Consider the following 23,119-nt stretch of genomic DNA (forward strand, 5'->3'; position numbering starts at 1 on the left):
CTCGGGGTGTAAGTGTCCGAAGTTGTGAGCTGAGACACTTAAATCAGTTTTGTAGAGATGGATGTAAAAATCATCTGTCCGTCCAACTTTGGAGTAGTGGTTGTCAAAGTTTTCCGTACTTCAAACAATACATCTCCCTCTGTCCTCAGCAATAGCTGATTTCGTGAAAAAAGTGGCATCCATTTCTAAAAAAAAGAAGAACGTCTGACCTACCAGACAACGCGGAAATCTTCCCTGTTTTATAAACTACCGCGAAACTTCCTGTTGTAGCAGAATGCGGGCTTCAACTTGTTTTTCCAACTCTTGACGTTGGAGTCTACAAGCACTGAATTTGGGTGTCGAATGTGGTGTCTACCCCCCTTCCCCCACCATTGTGTTGCGGTCAGCCCATAACAAAGCAAACATCCAAACCTGTACTACCGAAGTGTCAGGTGTCCCTAGGTAAACTTGTCTTTACCGTCAGGCTTAAGACTGGATGTAGACCGTCTCTTTTTCTAAATTTGGGTCTCCAATTGTCTTTTTAGAACCAGCCAGTGGCAACTTAGTAATGACAACGGAAAATACGCCATTTACAAGTTGAGCATAGAAGGATAGATGTTAAGTCAAACTGTGCCTTTTCTTGTGAAGTTTGGATTGGTTGGCTGTTGAGAAAATTGTTCTAAGACTCCGATATCGAACACAGGATGGCACCGTGAAGACGGGCGCACACCTAATCTCCAAGCAGATCCTAGGGTGGCAAAAGACAGTATCACAATGGTCAGGCAGTATCCATTGGCAAATTCGCCACCCAGGAGCGACAAAAAAACAACAACAACAACAACAACAAAAAAACCCTGAACATAAATAAAAAGGTAGCGATCTCCCCCCCATTAACATCTGCTTGGAGAGTATAGTTAGGTGTGGTCACACAGGTGAAGACGGGTACGCACTCTTGACGTCACCAGGTGTGCTGACGAAGCCCCGAGAAGGCGTGACGACGGGCCGTCACGGGAAGTGAGAGTGACGTGCCAGCGTCTGTCAAAAGCGCCACAAAGGTCAGTCTCTTCCCGCGGCGATATAGTACACAAAAGACAGGTTTCCACCGGTTCACTGGCTTGTTGAAGTCTACACGTACGACCTTTAGCCGACATGTGTTAGACACTTGCCAATTTACAACTATAAAGAACGTTTCTACCACATTCCAAGGATAAAGTAATTCAATACCAGACTTTTGTAGGTGAAACTAGTTGTGAGAGTCGTCCAGGGACATTGACCGTTAATTAAATGTAGGAAATAAACGTGTCGGTTAGATCTAAAGGCATTTTTCACATGGACGCACATACTTGAGCTAACGTGATCATGGCCTAGTGAAAGGAGTGACGTACGCAAGAAATCAAATTATGTTCCGAAGGACGGAATCGAAAGGTTAAGCGAGGTGAAGCCCTGGACAGTTGTAGAGGGTTTTCATAGATAAACGTGGATTTCTTACCCTTCATTCAGAGACTTTCATCTACTGGTGACGCATCAAAAACCTTTTTGTGATAAAATGGCGTTTATTCGTCGTTTGCTTATTTGGAAGTGTCCATGTCAGCATTCGAATTAAAGTGAATTTGCCACGAAGCAGGATTATTGTAAGGGTGAAGCAAGACTATTGTAAGGGTATTATAGTTGTTGTTGCGGAACTTGAATCACAAATGTATCTCTGAAAAAATGCCACGTAGCTTTTTTTACGCGACAAAAGGCCGTGTGTTCGTGTTAAACGATATACTAGTACTCAACATGGACTAATCTCTAGACCAAGATATTTACACCCAATGCCAAGTCTCAAACACCCCACCTAACGCTTTGCATACAAACTGCAAGTAAGTTGTCCACGCACGACTTTGGACGTGTAGGTTATAAGTCACACTATGCTTTAGTGCCTACGCATTATGTTCTGCATTGAATCCATCAATATACTACATACCATCGCATATAGCAAAATAAATCTCAGACATAGTAACAAACTTGATTTTTTTCCTTTATTCTTGACAATGACTTCCTCCTTTAGTTCACGAAGTCAGCTACAGAACATAAGCACATACTTATGGCAAAAATGCTCTAAACCCCTACAATATAGATAGTACTAAGAAGGAATCCCCCAACCCAGACTCTACTACTACCAAGTCAGTGCGTATATATAGTTCAGACTTGTTGAAACCGACTTGTTGCAAGAATACTTATCATAATGTACTGAGTTGTGAGCGATTCTACTACAAGTAGAACTCCTAAATTGCATCATTCACTGTTATTTTCCTAGTGACCAATCCAGTGGCAAATGCAGTACATGACAAGTGTGTGTGTAATTTGTATATCATAAGAGGATATCAAGACCTATAATGTACATTTTACATCCTTACTCTACCATCCATGTACTGACAACTTTGTGAGCTGTCCCAAAGTACTGTACCTTCACTAAGATACCCTTAGTAGCCATTGAGGCCCTTTGTTTCTAAAAGGACCAACAAATTATGATATAATGTTTACTACATCACAAGAGACTGACTTATGCACAAATCCATGGCAGATTCCATATTGAGATTTAGTACAGTACTGGTCCTGCATATACTAATGTAGCATGACACTTTGAGAGACCAAAACAAACCAATACATGATTTTGTTTGGATTTTCCTGCCATACTGAGACTAATGACAACCATGTGCTTAACCATAAAGATTACTAGTGTTCATTCTATAGTGCACAGTAGACACCTGTAACATTAACATGAATCAATTTTACAGTAATTGTTTAGCTTCATGGCAACTAGAAGGCGACTGAAAAGCTTTACCATGTCACAGTGTACAGTAGATCTTTCATCTTTTTCATGTTTTTCTTTAGTCTCTGAGATTATAAGCTATTGTGGTGACTAAGTGCTTCTTGTGTTGATAAATAGTATTTATAACACTCTACTCAACTGTGTGTTCTTCTTGTGTCTTACTTAGGATGTAATAATAGTAGTCTTCTTGTGTTCGCAACTCAATTCTTTATGACATCATCAGATTGTGTGGTGACTCATTGTGACATCATCAGATTGTGTGGTGACTCTTCGTGACATCATCAGATTGTGTGGTGACTTTTCGTGATATCATCAGGTTGCGTGGTGACTCATCGCTTCCTGCCGTGTCCCGGCGCGGGAGACGAGACGCGTGACGAGGCGTGGGATGAGCTGGGAGACTGTCCCTCGTCCTCCTCACCCTCCGTCTGCTCCTGTGCACAACGATCAGTGATGTCATCAGAACATGCAGTTTGGTACACAGATACAAAAGTGACTGAATGCAGTTCTTGATATTTGACACGATATTATATAAGATTGTCAAACTGACAATCTAGATGAGCACATTTCAATTATGGTATCTATATTTAGGATCTACAGTATTGGCGCAAAAATCTTACATAGTATCGCTTTAAAATTTATAGATGAAGGTAAAGCATGAAATTTGACTGACCTCCTCGCTGGGAGCCTGTTGCTGCTCGTTGGTGTCTGAGTCATCATCATCGCTGACGACGGCTTTCTTGGGTCGGCCTGGCTTCCTGCGAGGGCTCTTACCCTTGGACTAACGGAGGAACACAGAGACAAACTTTACTGCAGTGTTGGAGATAACAGAGGCTCTTTGGGCAACCAGAGGTTTTTTTTAGATGAACAGAGGGCACCCAAAAGGTTTGGCAGCATTTTTATAGCTGTCTTAAAGTGAATTAGTCTAGTACAGATAGATGCATACATGTAAGCCACATGCAACCTTACTTGTGGTTAGGTTGTCCAATATACAGCCAAAAATGTTCTACTCACCTTCCCTCTGCCTTCCCCCTTCCCTACCCGGATCTTCATCTTGAGTGAGGAGCGAGCTGTGGGACAACAAACATCATTTTCTCAAACACTGTCTTCTTAAACATAATGTAACACAATCTCCAGTTTGGACCACCATCCAAACAACAAAACTAAACATAGGACCACCATGCCACCCTTGTGTATGTAGGAAAGCTGTAAAAGGTCTGTTCGATGTAGCGTCTTTGCAGTTGCGAGTTGCAGTCTTTGCATTCAGACGTCTTTTTGTGCTCCTACATTTCCTTTCTACTTTCCTCTCCGTCATTGTCCATGGCTCCATTTCTTGTGAACTTGAGTGGTAGACCTGCAAGAGCGTGAGAGTCAACATCCCCCTCCTCCCATCCTTACATTCCTTTACATGTACACCCCCTAAGCTGACCCGAAGACCCCCCCTCATACTCACACTCCGACTCGGACCCCTCCTCCTCTTCCTCCTCCTCGCTGTCCTCCCGCTCGTGTTGCCCGGGTGACGGCAGGTCACCTGACTGTTCCAGCAGCTCGCGAGCGTTGGTGAACACCGACTGCAGCACGATGGAGTCCTCGTAGATCTGTGGGGAGGGGGGCACACTGGTTACAACTCTGCCTTCCTTTCCCCGTATGAGATATCATAGCAGCCACCAGTGTTTTAACCAGCCTGTCTTTCCAACAGTTGATAGAATTTTGCCACTTGGCACCGACAAAACTTTTGCCCAATCGGTAATGTCTGACAGGCAAAAACAGGCGTGTAAAGGTTGACCTTCAAAATGCCAGTCTCTAGACTCACTCCACTAGCGGAACTTTCATACATACTGCAGTACACATCTGGAACAGTCTCCCAGACAACGTGGTGGGCCTGATCACTGACAACAACCTCCAGTCATTTAAAACAAGAGTACACCGGCATCTTCTCTCCACCATCAGGACTTTAGGACTACGTGAAGCTAGAACCATGCAGTTGCTGTGAACCAATGATTAGCCAGGAGTGTTTCTTTTATGTTACAACCCAGGCTATTGTTTATGTTAGCACGTTATAAAAAAAAAGTAGCCAGCGTACCTGTGAGCCCTCCACGTTGTACAACTGTGCGTTCTTACACATCTGGATAATGTCCTTCTCCAGATCATCCAGGCACCGGTACTTGTGGTTCTTAATACGGTCCTAAAAACGGCACAAAAAAAGAGAGAAAATTGACATCATTTGATGATGAAACATTTGATGATGAAACATTTGATGATGCAACGCTGCCCAAACATCCAATGACGAACTGTGAAAAATCTGGATTTTGCACGGAGGCAGTATGTTCTATCAGTTCCACTCAAGAACTATCACTAACCCTGATCTTCTTGAGATCGATGGGTTTCTTGATCATCTCGTAGTAGTCTGACAGGTCGCGGCGTGACGGCAGACGGAAGAATGGTTCGCTGAGCTGTCTGCCGGCGCTGTCCCCGTGGTACATGACCGTGTCGTACAGCTTCATCATCTGTTTGGTCAGCTTGGGGGGGTTTGGAGTCAGCTTCTCCGCTGGGGGTCTTCCTCGCTTCTTCTTCTTCTTCTCCCCCTCTTCCTCCATCTCCTCCACGCGGACTTTACGCTTACGTGTCTTCTTGTGCTTCTTTCGCTCCTCCATCTCGTCCAGGTTGCCTTCCTCGATGGCCTAGGCATGGAAGAAACATAAAGATTACTACATCTGCCAAGTTCATGTTTTCCAAAATAATAAAAATAACAACATGCATTTTTTTAGCCAAGTGGACTACTTTTTGATATGTTTTTTCAAAGAAAAACATGTCCAATACTCATCATTAACACTTTTGGCGCAAGCCAAATTGAAATTTTTTCGGCCCTCTGAATTTTGTCATATGCAACATCATTTCAAGCGCTGGCATGACACAATCCTATGATGGACTGGGCAAAATATTGGTCTTTTTTGAGCAGCAAAATTTGATCAAATGACAGAAAGAACGGCTAGTAGGGGGGATGAAACACTCCTGTAAATAAAGTCCTAGGGAGTAAACCCTAGCACAGAAAATCCAGGGGTGAAAAAACACTCCCTAGCCAAAAAAGCCAGTGGGAATAGCCTGTTACATTGTGTAAATGTGTTGTGATTTGATGATGTACAATGTCTTTATTTGCTTGCATCAATTGTTGAATAAACAAAAGGAAGAATGGCTTGAATGCCCTTACCCTGAGCCACTCTCTCTCCGTGAGTGCGTCGCTGTAGTCCACCTCCTTGCGAGTTCGCGAGCCCCGGCCAAAGATCTTCTCCTCCTCCTCCTCGTACGTGAGGCGCTCCACCTCCGCCTCGTCCTTCACCAGCCAGGCCGGCAGCTCGTCCTCCTCCATCAGCCGAGGCTTACGGTTCGGGTCTCGCGCCTCGTTACGGCGACGGTCCAGGTCCATACGCTAGCACAAATAGGAGAGTTTCAGTCAAAAACATGTCCCTATCTCCAATCTTTTATACATCGTATAGTGAAGGGATGAGTCTTGAACAAACAGTCTCTTATAGCAAAGGGACGAATCTTTCTGTCTTCATCACCAAAGCTAGCACTTTATAATAGACTCTATCTCGTGGGCCACAGCGCTCCGACTCACTCCTGCAACTTGCTACATAATGTAACCCAACACCACAAGCTGTCTGCTACAGCACCAGTTACCATGGTGACAGACACCTGGTCCAGGTAATTGACCTGATTTGCTTGGAACAGAGAAGAAAAAATGGAGTAAAAACAGCATGTTTTCCTTCTGCCAAGTTAAACATAAAAACGAGACACATACCTGGAACAGCTCATACTCCTCCTCCACACGTGCGATCATCTGGTTGATGGTTTCATCGTCTGGAACCTCGTCTTCGTCGTCCTCGCCCAGGTTATCATGTTCCAGGATGGCCTGCAGGAACTGTCGTCGCTCCGAGCTGGTCGACTTCTGGTCGAACATGCCCGCCTGGATCACCTTCTCATCCACGTTCAGCTTGAAGCGAGCCGCTGCGAGAATCTTCTCCTCGACAGAGTTGATGGTCATGAGTCTCAGCACGCGCACCTCCGACTTCTGTCCAATACGGTGGGCGCGATCCTGAGCTTGTAGATCCTGTGGACCAGCATACATGCATGTCAATCATTAGTGTTGTAGCATGTAAAACTTTCTATGAATCACTACTACTACTACTACTACTACTACTACTACTACTACTACTACTTCTAATACATTTTGTACTACTATTATTACTACCACCATATGTTAAATATCAGTCTTGTAGCAAGTAAATCTTTTGATAAGAGAAGCTATTTTTTCCGACACATCACATAATTCAAAGGCTCCTACAATGGGTATCCAAACTGACATTTTTTTCAGTGTAAGAAAATGTCTTTAAATTCTCCCAACTCCAAAACATCATCTAGTAGTTCATAACAGTATTCATTATTCTTTCACATACATGCCCTGATGTACATGTAAATTCCCACTACTGCAACTTATCTTTTTCCACATCAGATGATCAGCCTGTGAATTCTCCCTACGTGATGTGGGTTCCGGTTGCTGTCTACCTAAATCTGCACTACTGAAACTCATCCTTTTCTACACTAGGTGATCAGCCTGTGAATTCTCCCTACCTGATGAGGGTTCCAGTCGCTGTCGAAGATGATGACAGTGTCGGCGGCCTGCAGGTTAAGACCGAGGCCGCCGGCGCGCGTGGACAGCAGGAACAGGAAGTAGGGAGAGTCCTTCTCGTTAAACAGGTGCAGCAGCTGCGAGCGGTCCTCCGACTTGGTGGTCCCGTCCAGGCGCAGGTAGCGCAAACCTAGCGGGAGAGAAAGGTACTGCAGCTGAAACTTCTGCTGGTGTCTTAGCTGAAGGAGTCAGAGTCTGGACAGTTACACTTGTGGCCCAATTCAGAATCAGATCAGAGAATTTGACAATCATGCAAAATGAGTCACATCAGAAAATGAAAGAAGGACAAGAAAGGAAGGAAAAATGGGAGGTTGAAGGTGTTTAAAAAGTGGTAAAAAATTGCACTTGGAGGGTTGAGATAGAAAGCAATAATTTGCACAAGGAAGGTGACATAAGCATATAGCAGAATGGCACAATTTCCAAATAGATTTTCTACCACAATTAGCACGAGAAAGAAAAACAAAATAAGTTTTGTACCGAAGGACACAGGAACAGCATCTGAAGACTGTATGTAGGAAATGTTAAACAAAATACTAGGGAAAATGATGACGTGAGTGATAATATATTTCCATAAATGTCAGTTACAAAACTGACCTCTATAGTTCATGTAGTCCTCCAGGATGGTCATGAGGGAGGTCATCTGACAGAACAGCAGGACGCGATGGTTCGTTACCTGCAGCTTTGGCAGGATGCGGTCTAACAGCTCAAACTTCCCTCCAGAACGGTACAGGTCAGGGCTGGAAATACACATGTAGCGATAGGAATTCATGTATCAAATGATATTTGCTGAAAGCCCATTTTTGAGAGATGCTATTTCCAAAAAAAAAAAAAAGTTTTAATGATTTGATACACAGTGGGCACAACTTACCCATTCACAATGTTTGAGGAGGATCCAATGTGCTCGGCATACGCTTCCTGTGGAAAAAAACAGATCAGAATGTCTGACAAGAAATAAGTTATCGTATGCTAGCCATTCAAATTTGTATTGTAGAATTTGGAAAATCTACATATGTTTAGAATTCAAACACCACAATAGAGGGGAAAATTCACTTATTGCACTGAATTATACATTCAGTCTAACAAGATTTAGAGCTAATGTAACTAACCTCTATATGCTGGAACATGAAGGGGTGGTTACAGATTTAGTGGGGTTTACCTCTATATGTTGGAACATGAAGGGGTGGTTACAGATCTTGCGGAGCTGCATGATGGTGTTCATCAGAGTCTTGGTTCCGCCGCGCCCCTTCTTGTCCTTCTCGGAGCCGTCGGTCAGCAGCACGCCCTTGGACTGCATGTGGCTGTACAGCAGCCGCTGGAGCGCAGACATCTCACACTTCACCACGTACTCAACCTGCAACAACAAACGATCATAAGAAAAAAAATAAAATCAAGTCCAAGGTTAAAAAAATACATTCAGACAACATAAACCTACAAGTCCCTATCACACATTCACGAATTGGCCTCTTGAAAGCTAGTGAAATGCCCGCCAACCATGGTTAGGAGTGGGTTGGCTGGCGTTTGGCAAAATTGGCTATGGTTTGGCTACACCAGCTGAATGTTTCAAAATGTTTAAAACACTCACAATGCGTTTGGGAGGTTCAATCACAGTTGGCTGGTTTTTGACCATAAGTCAGCAAAATACAAGCCAACCATCCTAGAGTAAGTCAGCATTGTTCCGGAAGTGTTCAGGATCAAATTTGGCTCCAGTTTAACTCAAATTCGTTTTGATTCATATGCAAAAGGTAGGTGTGGCGTAAATCTGGTCAGAGTGCTCCCGAAACACCAGCCAACATGTTTGACTAGTGTTCGGGGACAAATTTGTGGGGAGTTTGTGAATGACATGTGTGACAGGGGTTTTAGCATACAAATTCAAAGGCCATTCACATATTTTGCAGAAACAAAATTGTGCAGAAGAAGACTTGTGTCTGACCTTCTCAGGTAGCTGAGACTCCACCTCCTTCTTGAGACGTCTCAGAAGGAAGGGTCGCAGCACCTTGTGGAGACGGCGGATGATCAGGATGGTCTCCTCCTCGTTCAGTTCCACCTGGGCAAGAAAAAACAAACAAAAAAATTCCTCCTTGCTAAAAGATCTTTCCAATGTTTATTTTTACATACTCTTTTAGTTTAACATATCATTGGTCTCAATAGCACATTGTAAGGGGGAAATATTAGTTTTGCCATGCATGCCAAAAACAGTTTTATACTATGCGGTTTCCTTGCTGAAATACACAACGGGCAACCAAAAACAAAGCAGACAGAGTGCGTTTAGCAGGAACACAACTGTTTAATTAAGTAACAAATTGACATATGCACACGAACTAGACCTTGAACTCATGCTCCGTATAAAACTACAATTTTTACCAAAATCTTGATTAGCACATGGTAGAAAAAAAGCAAACTTAGAAATGTTACCTTGTCACCAGTGGCAGCGAAGGGTGCGTTGAACCACTGTTCAAAGGTGGCACAGCACTTGAAGATGGAGGGTAGGAGGAAGTTCAACAGGGCCCACAGCTCTGGCAACTTGTTCTGTGCAGGAGAAATATCATTTTTAGATCTAAGAATACAACCATGTATTGAAAATAATCTGTCCTAAATGTACAGTGAAATTGTAAGTCACTTGCTTATTCTTGTACTGGATTAAAGATTTGAACATTCAACTATCTGACGTGTTGACTAGTGTTTCTCAGGGGTTTAACATGAGACTGTGGGAAGTGGTGTAGGGGGGTGCTTACCTGAAGGGGGGGCTCTATAAACATGAGATGGAGGGGAGTTGTATAGGGGGGTGCTTACCTGCAGGGGGGTCCCAGTCAACATGAGACGGTGGGGGGCCATGTAGTGAGTGTTGAGAATCTGTGTCAGCTTGCAATGGTGGTTCTTCATACGATGCCCCTCGTCTATAATCATGTACTTCCAACGGATCTGCAAGAAATAAAACATTTATAAGTTAGAATAGACTTCACAAGACTCCAGAAGAAATATCATTACTTACATGCTGGATTAGATGGTTATTGGGAACACAGAATAGATGATCAGGCCTAGAAAAAAAACTTGTGTTTCCTGTTTCCTGACCAAGCCTAGAAGAAAATGCCAACCCTAGTCTTTTTTGGGTGGACTCCTGCAAGGGACATAAATTTTTCGAGCTGATAAACTTTTTCTAGCTCTGTGATCTGACACCTGAGTGATGAAATGTTACAGTCGGTGTTCCAACATTAACATTGAAAATATAAGTGTCTTACTCAAGTTTTACTTTCTTAACTGTGTTGTATAAGTTGGACCACTAGAGATCACCAAAGTAAAAAAAAAAAAGACAGGAAAAAAAGATATTCCCTACCTACTTACCCTAATTTTTTCAGGACTGAAAAAAAAGCAAACATTTTTCTTCCTAGGCCTCACATACAATGTACCTTGTGCTGTTCAAGTTCAATATATACTGACAACATTGACAGTAACCTTTTACAAGTAGCCATGAACTCTGACCCACCTTTGCCAGGATGTTCTTGTCCTTCATGATGTACTCGTAGGTTGTGAGGAGGACGTTAAACTTTCCCCCCCGCAGCTGTGACATCAGCTGCCGCCGCATCTGGGGCGAGCCTTTGTACGCAATCTTCACGATCGCCGGCGCCCAGCGGTCCATCTCCAGCATCCAGTTGGACAGGGTGCTATAAACAGGTAAACAAATAAACAAGCTGTAAATAGCAGTTTTCAGGCACAACAATACTCTCTGTTACATTGATGGGATGGTTGTAGATTTAGTCCAAATAGACAATATTCAAAAACAAGAACAGTTGATTTTAGCGAAGAAGAGTGATGGGTGTCAATCCAGACGTCCAAAAAAGATCTCTCATTTATCCAGTATTTTTTCATAGATCTACTCTCTGTTTTTGACATGGAGTAAAACTGAAGAGCAAGTACTGGTAATTTTTAATTCTAAATGATGCCAGATATATAGATACTGACCTTCCCATACTGTCTCTCATGGATACTGAGTGCTAAGCAGAGAAATCAGTATGTACCATATTTAAAGTTTTTGGTATGACCCGGCTGGGGTTTGAACCCACGACCTCCCGGTTACAAAGCGGGCACTCTACCCAATTCAGCTATTGTACTAGTACTGGTTTGAAACCACCAGACTAAAGCAATACTACAAACAAACTTACGACAGCGGGACGATGATGAGAAAAGGTCCGTTGACGCGTTTCTTCTCCATGAGATACGTGATGAGTGCGATGGTCTGGATGGTTTTCCCCAGGCCCATCTCATCAGCCAGGATGCCGTTCAGGTTGTTGTTATACAGGGAAACAAGCCACTCCAAACCCTTGATCTGGATACAGACGTTTGAACATCATTACTACAAGAGCAAGGGAATTTCCTTGGTACAAATGTACAATGAATCTAAAAATACCGTACATAGCATCTGTCTTCTCTGTAACCACCAGTAAAAGAGTAGCTCTTCCACTTCCATGTGCTAAAACTGGACCAAGATCACTTAATCCTGTTTATCATCACAATATGTTGGAAAAAACATAAAACCCTAACACAGGTCTAAATACTAAGGATAACTTTCAAAGCCAGGATCTGTCTGGGGCTGGGAACAAAAAATAAACAATTCATATCAAAAATATACACTGTGCTCATGATTAGTTTTTAAAAATTTTTGTGTTTTGGTATCTTCTAAACCTTGCCCCAGTTGGGAAAATTGCGACCTTACCATTTCTAAGGATTCCTTACCTGATACTCCTTGAGTTTCCCATTAACCAGGAGGCTGGGTTGTTCGCGAACAGTTTCCCTCTGTGCGTGTGCCATGGAGTAGTAGGTCTGGTAGTCCATCTCTGTGTCTCCCTTACTGTACTCATCATCTACTTCCAGGGTGGCTTGTCTGCAAACAACACAGGCACAAACATTGTCACAGGGTCATCTATACAACATATAGAGTACCCTACAGGATGCAAAATGCAGCTTGGAACTTGTATGTCACAATGGCACAGAATAATAGTAGTAGTAGAAACCTGTCCAGGCAGCATATTTTTGCATACTTGTAATTGTCATATTTGCAAGAATTTGAAGAAGACTTGAGTAGATCCTGGGAAAGGTTTGAAATGGTGAAGAATTGTAAGAATAGAAAATCTCGGTTTTGGATCAAGACCTTTGGGAGTTCCCTCAGAATTTAAAAATTTATTCCTTGTGGCTATGCCAGGGCCTGTCCATAAAAAAATCAGAATGAAATTAAAAATCTTCTCATAATTGTTTTTGTTATTCTATACATGAATACTTGCATGAACATAATCTCCTGGTAAAAATAATCCCAAATGATTTTTGTACACAGCACATTATTAGAAATTTACCAATAGAGGCTCATATCAAAGTGAAGCTTTTTTTGAATCACACATAAAACTGCAAAACCAAGTCTACTTTTTAAAAGGGACTGGTTAGTTTGGTGTTAAATATAGGTGTGGACAACATGGGACCCTCACACTACAATAACAAAGTATCTCTAAAGACACATGCAGAAGGATGCTTTACTCACGCAAAGCTCCTTGTATGGAAGATTCCACATGGAAAGGAAGGAAAGTTGGTATGAAAAAACATTTGGAATCTGCAGCACACCTTAAACATAAGTTAAAGTGATGCTACAATCTTTCATAGCGCTTGTGTGATTCCTGAGTACATTCTAATAATATGTTCCACTTCTAATACACTCAGAAGTGACACACCAATTTTTGTTGCCTTTGAGCTAGCGCCCATAATAAGACTGGAAAGCACGAAAGATCAAGTTTTCTTTTATACAACTAGTGAAGACTCTTACCTTGCTTACATTTCGATGTCTATAAGTGCTTCTGACTGGAGTACTGCCTTTTTTTTGTAAAAGAAAACCCCAACATCCAATGTTCTACGAACCTGATGAAATCATTTTCTGATCCATGACATTCCTTTTGAAAAATCGACAAACCTAACAATCCTTGTTCTTGCTGACACACAAACACATGTCCATATCTGTATCTGTATAGGCGGTATAACTGTCCTTCGGAGTAACACAAGTCTACTTCATTCTTAATTCAGTACCCCATCTTGCCAAATCAAAAAGCCCACATACATGTAAATCCAGAGTCGTATTTATACTAATTATAGCAGCTTTCCTGTCTAAATTGAACAATGATTTAAATGTAGTTGAGAAAAGAGCCACCAATGACTCTGTCCTTACGTGATGATATCCTTGTTTCTCTCCTCCTCGTCCATGGCTTCCGCGTTGCGTTCCCGGTCCTTCTCGCTCGCATCCTTGCTGGACGACTGCGAGTCTTCGTTGTCGTCCTCCTGTCCACGAAAAACAGAACGATTACGCAAGGACGTCACTCAACAACCTTCGCCCTGACAGTTTCAGTCTCAACACAATGCCGTTTAGTCTCAATACTTGGAACTGCCACAATACTTGGAACTGCCACAATACTTGGAACTGCCACAATACTGTCCAGGGCTCGAAATACTGGGTGCGTGCATACCCAAATTTAGAGCTATGCACCCAATTTTTTCACGGTGGGTGCACCAGTGCACCCAAATATTTTCATACATTTACATATGTAAAGATGTTAAATATATAGTAGTATATAGCATATTATTAACATCTAACTGTCAGAAAAATGATAAAATCATTGTTGTAGTACTTTTCTTTAGAAATGAAACATAATCTACTGACAATCTACTAATTTTATTTTATATGGTGCATGCCCAAATTTTTTGTGCATCCAATTTTGCAGCTTGGGTGCACCAGTGCGCCTATTCCCAAAAATGAATTTCAAGCCCTGCAATATGTGTGGAACATCTTTTACACAGCTGTGAAAATACGTACAAGTAGACAATATTCCCATAGGGACTCAATCCACCTGACTTATAAGGCATGTAGTACCTAGGTTCAAGTAGTTTCTTGACATAAATCGAAGGAACAGGCTTTGTTGGCACTACAGTAAAAATAACTACAGTGAATTTAGATGCATATGTGTATGTTTCCTCCAACAGTACTGTAATATCAAGCCTACGCAAACTGAAATCGTTGCATGCCATTTCTGTCACGTAAGATGGTGAAACTATAATATACAAGACACCAGATGACTTCTGATCGGCCAAGCTTTGTGTAACACTTTTCTATTTTGAGAGATGTGTTTTTCAAATCAGAACTACATGTACTTTGTTATAGGTGAGAGTTTAAAATGAGTTATCTTTTCAAGTCATATACCTGCTCTCACTCTTATGTCATGTATTTTGAATCATGTATGTGTAAACATATGTGTATTAAGGCTTTAACTAATCAAACTGTACTTTGATATATATTTAGTCTGACCCTTACCTCTTCCCTCATGAAAAGCGGACTGCAGGCCGATTTGAGCTTCTCATGAATAAAAATTCTGACATCTAGAAAGAACATTACAATCTCAGATACTGATTGAAGATGGCAGATGCCATTTACATTGTGAAATGTCTGACTTTTCAGAGCATTTCTCCAGTTGCCTGATATATTTTATGTTCCGTAAGTTTGTTCACCTTTTCATCCCCACTGTCATCTTCCTCTGAGCTGTCACTATCCTCACGGGGTGCAACCTCGTACCTATAAATTAAGAGAGAGATATTCAACAAATCTGTGTAATATCTATCATTTAAAAAAAATCATGGACTAGGATTTCTTATGCATATTTGCTTCTACGTATCTTTAGAAAAACAAAGTGAGACAATTGGTAGACTTAAGTTCAACGGTTGATCAAAGGTAATTCACGCATGTCAGCAGAACATACTGCGCCTGCGCGAAACCCTGATTTTTCACGGTTTTCGTTGGATGTTGGTCAACGTTGCATCAGAATTTTGCCTGTTGCAGACGGTATTTTTTTCAAGAACCCATTTGAAGACCACAGACGGGATGTTAACCTTCTATGCGGGAATACGACCTAATATGAGACATTCTGCCAAAATACCATGCACAATACATTGCAGGTTTCACGCAGGTGCCGCTAGAGTCTACGTCATACTTACCCAGGATTCATTTCCAGCCATGCCTCCAGCTGACTGGCCTTGGGAGCCTCTGCTCCGCTGAGTACGCGCCCGGTCGCTGTCTCGATCACGTTGATGGTGAGGTCGCTGAACTGACTGCTCTCATCCACATCCCCCTCCCCCTCTGCTCCTTCCTTCTTCTCCTACAGTGTTTCACAATACTTCAACTTAAGCCATGTTTGTACAGTGGGCATATAATCCATTAAGATCCATTCAAAAATCTTTGACTGTTTGAGTTATCCTGCATACATACAATTGACAAATGTACAAAAATTCCGCTGCAGTACATTTGGGAAAAGCCAGGTGGACCATTTTTGACCTTGAACTACATTTTTACAACAGCTACCCGCATGCTAAAATTTAAACAAATCCATCCACAAATAATCATCAAATCGACAAGTTATGACGTTGACCTACATACGGAGACACACCAGAGCTGGTCCACTAAAAATCAACCGAAAACATACCTTTCTGACGAAAGCAAATATTGTGTAAAAAATGCCAGCAGGACAACCTTAGCTTAGTACACATATCAGAGCTCAAAATACTTCTTTTCTAAAGCTATGGTTGTACACTGGACAACCTTAGTACACATATCAGGACTCAAAATACTTTTCCTTTAGCTACGGTTGTACATTGGATAACCTACTTACACATAACAGAGCTCAAAATACTTTTTCTTAAGCCATGGTTGTACACTGGATAACCTTAGTGCACATATCAGGGCTCAAAATTTATTTTCTTTAGCCGTAATTGTATACTTCGCACTCATAATATGGCTAGGGCAATCATTATAGGGCTAGGGCTAAAATCCTTTTTTTTTCTTTAGCCATGGTTGTACACTGGACAACCTAGGTACACATTCCAGTACTCTAAATACTTTTTTCTCAAAAACTGCAATATCAAAGGATGAAATAATTTACCTTCTTCTTCTTCTTCTTGCTCTTCTCCCGTTTCTTCTTGGCGAGTTCCTCCTTGTGCTGCCTGACCAGCTGAGTCAGGTTCTTGATGTACTCGTCTGTCTGAGCCAGCAGGTACGCCAGACGCTTGTCCTTCTTCTTGTCAATCAACTTACGATAACCCTCTTCATCCTCCATCTGTTAGGTGTGCGTATGTGTGTATGTGCGTATGTGTGTATGTGCGTATGTGTGTATGTGAGGGGAGACAAGAAATCACAATGGGTTAACAAGTTGTCTTTCTAACCAGTTTATTGAAAACTTATATAAATATAAACTAATAAAGAGAAGAATAATGTCAGTTTAAATCACAATCAGTTTAAATGTTTTCTTTCTGTCCGGATCTTTGGAAAACTTCTGAATTGCACACACACATAAATGTTGACATGCACCGTACCTCAAAGCTACCATGCTGGTCTGTTTGGTTTCCTTTTTTCTAATCCGTATAATAAGTTTTCAGTTTCAACATATACATGTAAGAGATGTTTTCTTTCATGAAAGTTCTATGTTGGAACTTACATGTTTAGAGTTAAAAAATTTTGCTTCCACAAAAAGGATTGTTCTCACCTTTCGACCATGCCAGTCACTCTGGTCTAAACAGATCTGTATCTGTATCTGTATAGTCAGTATAACCGCCCTTAGGTGTAACACACCAGATGTTTTCTTTATATGTTCACTTTGAGATATATTATGAAAACCGTTACTGACCATGAGACGGCGCATTCGCTCTTTCTCGATGCGCTCCTGTTCCTTCTTCTGTTCTCGCTCGGTGTTGGAGTGGTAGGTCATGATGGCCTTGGACAGTTTGGACGTCTTGGTGGACACGGTGCGATGGTACTCCTTAAAGTCCTTCACGTGCTGCATGACGGAGTTCAGGTACTCCTGCAAGAACGAAGGAAGACAAGATTGTCAAGACATGAGGTTTTAAAAATGACAATGGAGACAAACTTCTGAAAGTTAAATGTTTTAAGGTCATAGCAGCTATGGCACTGACAGAGGCGTCTCAATGCAAGCTCATTACATGAAAAAATTCTGAAAGTTAAATGTTTTAACATAGCAACTAAGACACTGACAGAGGTCTTTTAATGCAAGCTCATCACATTAAAGTATCTTCCATTATTTTACTACCATTGTTCAATGTGAACCCAAAGATCACATTGAGACCCTTGATTTTCACTGTGCAATGAAATTTGAGTTCCGGATTACTTAAGTGCTGTAAATTTAAATGAATTTACTTCAGTATTCTTAAGTATTAAAATGGTTACAACAACTGCTCCAGCATTGTATTAACTATATACACAAAGTACACAAACACAAGTGTCATTTAACAGGTAAGACATGTAGTAAAACTGAAGAATCAATGTTTCCTTACCTGGTGTTTCTGTCGCCGTTTTCTTTCCTGTTCCATCTTCTGTTGTTTCTCCAGTTTCTCCGTGATGCGAGCCTCCCGCAGTCCCTGTCGCTTGCTGCGTTTGTACGCCTTGGAGTTGAGCGCCGTTTCCAGCGTGGTGTCCCGCCGCATGCAGCTCACAACGTCTGTACGCAACTGCGCGGGAAATAACAAAATGCTTTGTTACCTTCGCCAAGAAGGTTATGTTTTCAGTAGCGTTTGTACGTTTGTCTATCTGTCTGTGGGAATTTCATACTTGCCACATTTGGAAGTTAAGTGACTTTGAACATCAATAAACATTTTTAATGAAGTATCATGTAATTCAGTACAATTTTGCCCTTTGATATGATTTTGGATGTTTCAACATCAATATTCCTAAAAAAGAATGACCTCTGTTATTCAGCTATCAGAAGGAACCATTTTGTAGTAGGGGTGTTTGTACCTGTTTCTGGAAGTTGAGAAGACGCAGTGCCTTTAGCTCGATGGTTGCTTGAAGCTGTAAGTCCTCGGACATGTTCCCTGGTAGGTTGGACAGGTCCTGGATACGGTGGGAAATACGCTGCTGGATCCTACAGGAAAATAACCGTTAAACACTCAGATTTCTGATTGGTTGAACCAGGGTTTGAAATTGCAAAAAAAGTATACACAATTTAGAAACTTGGTAAGCTTAGCTACAAGAATACAGTTTTTTGAGGGCTGAACTGTAGTCAGACTTAACTTTCAGACTTTAGGGTAGATGCATAAAATCTCTAATGATTAGTTTTCATATTGTGACACTGATTACAAATTCTGGCAATTGTCCTTGTGCGTATTGTCAAGATTTCTTCATTACATTGAATGTTTCTGTTTTGTAAAGGCAACATATTATATTTTAATAGCAAAACAGCACAGTTCAGAAAGATTTTACGTCTAGCTACGGTGATCTTCCCTGACCTGTGCTCTCTTTCGTTCAAAATCTCCACTGGGTCAACGCCCTGAGGTTTGCCCATGGGTGCCAGGCGGGACTGACGTGGAGGCAGCTGCATGACTGTGGGCACGTGTGACGCCTGCGATCCCGGCGAGGGCTGCTGGGGGGCGCTGCCCTGGCCTGGCACCGGTGGGCGCTGCTGTGGGGGCGGCTGCATCTTCATTGGCTGCTGCTGAGGGGTCATCGGACCTGGGGGAATCAAGCAATATCATTGGCTAAAGCAACATGCTTTGACATAGAATTATAAAGCAGTTGATCAGACTTTCTGAGATGGATTTCTACTAGTTTAAAGATAATTACAATTATCACTTGGCTTTCGCTTTTGTTTTAATTCTTAAACCCCTAAGATAAAATCTTTAGTATTTAGTGATCTTTAGGTCTTTAGGGCCAGGTCTTTAGTTTAGAGATCAAGGACAGGAATTTTGGAAACATTTCAAGTCTTTTTTTCAATTCTGCTCTTTTCTGTTGCTTTCTACTGTTAGTACTAGTACTACAAAGCATGTGTGTGGATGCAAGCATAGAAGGCAGAGGGTTAAAGCATTAACAAGTGCTTGGGGTTCCGTAAAGGGGAATAAATGTTGACTATGGGGGGATGTGACAATACCTACCCTTGGGCCCCCAGGGACCTGCGTTTGGGACAGCACCACCGGGAGGGGGGACGGGCGCTCCCCCCTGCATGGGCCCACCCGAGGGGGGCATACCCCCCTGCATGGGACTAGGACTGCCCATTCCTGAAGATTTGCGGAAACGGAATAAAAACCAAAGATTCAACAAAAACAACATAACACAAAGAAAAGCAGCCACCAAAAGAAAGACACCAACGCAATACAAGCAGTACAAGACTAGTCTATATAAGAATGAAGTTAACCTTCTCCCTGCTGTCTACCAATACGAATTTGGTAAAACATGTACCTTAGCAGGTAGAATGTATGCATATGTAGGCATAAACAGGAACTATGCAATACAAACAAAATCTTTTCATGTGCGCAAATATGAGTATGAGGTTGCTTGATATAGCTATCAGGCTATCACCAGGCTGTTTTAATGTAGGAGCCCACAACATGTATTTGGGCCTCCTATACTCTGATTTATATCCCCACACTGTCTTGTAGTGGTGTTTCTTTTTGGTTTGGAAAGTACCATATAAAAAGTAAGATTTGACATTATAATGAAGCTACAACAGAGGGAATTACGAAAAACACACACGGAAAGTTGTCCCGTGAATCTGTACCCGACCCCTACGCTGTGAAAGAAATTTGGTGGGAACCGTGGCTACAGTTCTTTCTCCCTCCATTGTTAGACTAACCTTGTGGTCTCTGGAACTGTCCCGGCATGGGGAACCTCTTCCCCTGTACGGCCAGACTCAGGGACTCCGGCAGTGACTGGTTACGTGCCAGCAGCTTGTACGCCATGATCTGTGCTCGCAGCTGCTGGATCTGGGACGAGTTGAACGGCGAGGGCCGCGGGGGCCCGGGGGGTACCCCCTGACTGGAGGGGGGGTGCGGTGGCCCTTCGCCTGACGAGGGAGGGGGGTCAATCTGGTTGGGCCCATACCCTGAGAAGGCAAAAAAGCACAGTAAGTTTTTCAGGCAACTTTGATAACAATGACATCACATAGACCAAAATTATTTCTTTTGTAAGAAATTTGGTGGCATTTTTTAATTGTTTCAACTTTCAATCGTGAATTTTTAGCAAAATGCACTTGACCTGTTACAAGGTTTCTGCAAAAAATGCATTACACAACAATAACAGTTCCTAAGGTGTTTTTGACTATGCACACGTGAAAGCTTGTCCCAACTTCATCCCTAAACAAAAACAACAGAATTGTGCTCACCCCCTGGATGATCTGGGCCTTCCATACCCCCTGGTCCACCTTGAGGGGGGCCCATGTTGGGCGGAGGGGGTCCACCCCCCTGTTGGGCCCGCTTGGCCATGGCCATGAGCTGGGCATAGCGAGGGTCGTCTGTCATCCCCTTCTCCTGCATGGAGTCCAACGCCTGGAGAAAATACATGTTGTCAAATCATGGAAAAAGTCTATGCTTCAAATCACTGTGAGAAAAAGCTATTTACATTATACTGTAACTGGCTTCTGGGTTTAGTTTTGTAACATCTAACTTCTAAGGGAAGCTGCAGTGCATGCCCTTTTTCGTAAGGCGTAATTAGGCCTTTTTAGTCTTCGTAATCCGTAGGCAGCCTCCCTAAAAATCAACATAATTCGTAATCGCACATTAGCCGCAAAATGTATCTGTATCTGTATCTGTATCTGTATAGCCGGTATAACCGCCTTTCGGCGTAACACACCAGGTACGCCGTAATGTAAAGTTGTAATCAGCTCTGAGAATTTAGCGTGATTTGTAATCGGCAGCAAATTTTGTGTTATTCGTAATCACTACCCCCCCATGCAGACCCTCTAAGCATTGTTCTCCAAAATATTTTCAACCTGGTTGGTACAATGTATGATACTGACTCTTTTAGTTTTACACAATCAGTAATGTCTCTCACCAGCTTACATTTTGATGCCTATGTCTGATAGGCATAACATAAGAAGGTGAGAAACATTACTAGTTGTTAAAAGAAAGTTCCGGCGAATAAGCATTGTGTTTGATTAAAAAAAATTATAGCATTAACGTTTTACAGTCGATACATGATAGCAACATTAGCAAGGTGACTGTCCACTCACCTTATGCAGTAGACTGATGTTCTCTGGGGTGTACCCCCCTGGGTACCCCCCTGGCTGGCCCTGCTGAGGTCCTGGCCCTTGAGGGGGGGTTGGTGGAGGGGGTAGAGTCTGCTGTTGCGGAGGGGTAGGCCCTGGAGGGGGTGGGGTGCCCATGGGGTCCTCAGGCCCCGGCATCGCCATGTTGACCTACTGTTGTTGTTTACTTCTGCTAGAACTTGATCGGTGCAAAAAATTAATGCTTTAATTAAAGAAATACATAGGTACAATGTACCAAAATTCAGATAATTTTTCAGAACAAAACAGCAAGGATTTTGACCGAAATATTCAAGAAACAGAATACTTACTTACATGAATTGCTGTATTATCGTTGATATACTAGTACTACATATACAGTTCGTCTTATTTGATTGTGTCAGAAGTGGATACAAAAGCATGTGAAGAAGTTTAAACAGAAATTCATAGGATAAATTATTTTCATGCATCTGTTGATAGAAAGAAGCGCCCCCCTCCCCCAAATCACACAGAAATTCTTTGTTGTCGCACTGGTCTATTCTATGTAACAAAGACCGTCTAGTGACACTTATACCCCTAAAACATCACACAGAAGTACACCGAGGACCTTTCTAGATCATTAAACAAGGTGCCGTCGAATGAATGATTCTCTGATCATAGAATTTATGGAGCGAAATTTTCCGTCAAAAGACTGAAAGGGACCAACATGGCGACGCGATAGCGAGACATAGCCGGGTGGGTATGCGGCCCGGAAAACTGTCATTTCTCGACCGTTTACCCGGTTTGTAGCTCAAATTACGGCTTGATCCTCATCAGTATACCTTTCTGTACATATCACGGTACGAGATATTACAGTATTGTTGCTTACCTGTTAGAAATCTGCGTTTTCTGTAAAGGAAACTGCGCCTTCCGAACCAGACAGGCGCCGATTAATCCACGGAAATAGCCGAACTCTTACGGAAATTACCGAAGGCTCACGATTATAAGCCGAGTAGGTACGAAAGTTCACCGATGCTCCATGTGATTACAGATGTTGGTTATGAATACATTTTATATACTAAAGAAAGTACATAGAGGGTAAAATTTGCCTGCGAATTGGATCCTCTATGGTTGGCTAACTCCCCTTGCCAGTCGCATTACTTTTATGGCTGATTTTTACTGTCTATTTAGGCTGCAAAGGAGACTGGTGGAGACAAGGACAGGAGAATATGATCATGGCTGATATAATTCATACAACGGACTGGCAAAATCTCAGTTTTTGGTGCTATGTAGCACATATTTTATAGATCTTAACTGTAATGTCTTTTGAATTTTTTAAAATGTTTTTAATGACTTGCAGTGGTGAAAAATTGAACGCAAATTCAGTACTGTACTGCCATGTTGTACATATACGTCGGCCACAGGTAAATGTGACCCTGCAGTTTGGAAACAAGTCGTCAGAGGCCACTGCTACACGGTACATCTGTCGGATAGTGTCAATACGTTTCACCCACGTCAGGGCGCTTTGCAGTCAAGAGAGCGCCTATTTCCCACTCTAACCCTAATCATAACTTCAATTCTAACCATAGCGATAACCAAACAACGGCTAAAAACATGGGACGGCGA

At 42.2% G+C, this 23,119-nt stretch overlaps 1 protein-coding gene across 3 annotated transcripts; it reads right to left on the bottom strand.

The window, feature by feature from the left end:
• Window positions 1-1,981: 1,981 nt before the first annotated feature.
• LOC109486232 (probable global transcription activator SNF2L2) lies at window positions 1,982-22,473 on the bottom strand. Of its 3 annotated transcripts, XM_019789955.1 has the most exons (32): window positions 22,383-22,473; window positions 21,503-21,716; window positions 20,657-20,819; window positions 20,129-20,377; window positions 19,431-19,553; window positions 18,789-19,011; window positions 18,298-18,424; window positions 17,838-18,011; window positions 17,174-17,347; window positions 16,433-16,606; window positions 15,492-15,652; window positions 15,009-15,072; window positions 13,678-13,787; window positions 13,003-13,011; window positions 12,207-12,354; window positions 11,636-11,799; window positions 10,960-11,137; window positions 10,269-10,397; window positions 9,891-10,004; window positions 9,409-9,522; window positions 8,635-8,829; window positions 8,347-8,393; window positions 8,073-8,215; window positions 7,421-7,608; window positions 6,591-6,899; window positions 6,000-6,218; window positions 5,152-5,472; window positions 4,875-4,976; window positions 4,245-4,389; window positions 3,806-3,861; window positions 3,465-3,572; window positions 1,982-3,225 (listed from the first exon to the last, which is right to left on the bottom strand). In XM_019789955.1, the coding sequence occupies exons 2-32, from the start codon at window positions 21,680-21,682 to the stop codon at window positions 3,124-3,126; spliced, it is 4,713 nt and encodes a 1,570-aa protein (XP_019645514.1). In that variant the 5' UTR covers window positions 21,683-21,716; window positions 22,383-22,473; the 3' UTR covers window positions 1,982-3,123. The 3 variants fall into 3 exon arrangements, with proteins under 3 accessions (XP_019645514.1, XP_019645516.1, XP_019645515.1); XM_019789957.1 differs by lacking the exon at window positions 19,431-19,553; XM_019789956.1 differs by lacking the exon at window positions 13,003-13,011.
• Between the last annotated feature and the right edge of the window lie 646 nt (window positions 22,474-23,119).

The sequence above is a fragment of the Branchiostoma belcheri genome, unplaced genomic scaffold (assembly GCF_001625305.1).
Source record: "Branchiostoma belcheri isolate BF01 breed outbred unplaced genomic scaffold, Haploidv18h27 scaffold8, whole genome shotgun sequence".
Taxonomy (NCBI): domain Eukaryota; kingdom Metazoa; phylum Chordata; class Leptocardii; order Amphioxiformes; family Branchiostomatidae; genus Branchiostoma; species Branchiostoma belcheri.

What these genes read in the sequence shown, in the direction of transcription:
- LOC109486232 (XM_019789955.1), bottom strand. Translation starts at nt 21,682, where the DNA reads ATGGCGATGCCGGGGCCTGAGGACCCCATGGGCACCCCACCCCCTCCA. An exon ending in ACAAGAACATCCTGGCAAAG is followed by an intron (nt 10,398 to 10,959) that starts GTGGGTCAGAGT and finishes TATTTCTTGCAG; the next exon opens with ATCCGTTGGAAGTACATGAT. An exon ending in TCGATCTCAAGAAGATCAGG is followed by an intron (nt 4,977 to 5,151) that starts GTTAGTGATAGT and finishes TGCCGTTTTTAG; the next exon opens with GACCGTATTAAGAACCACAA.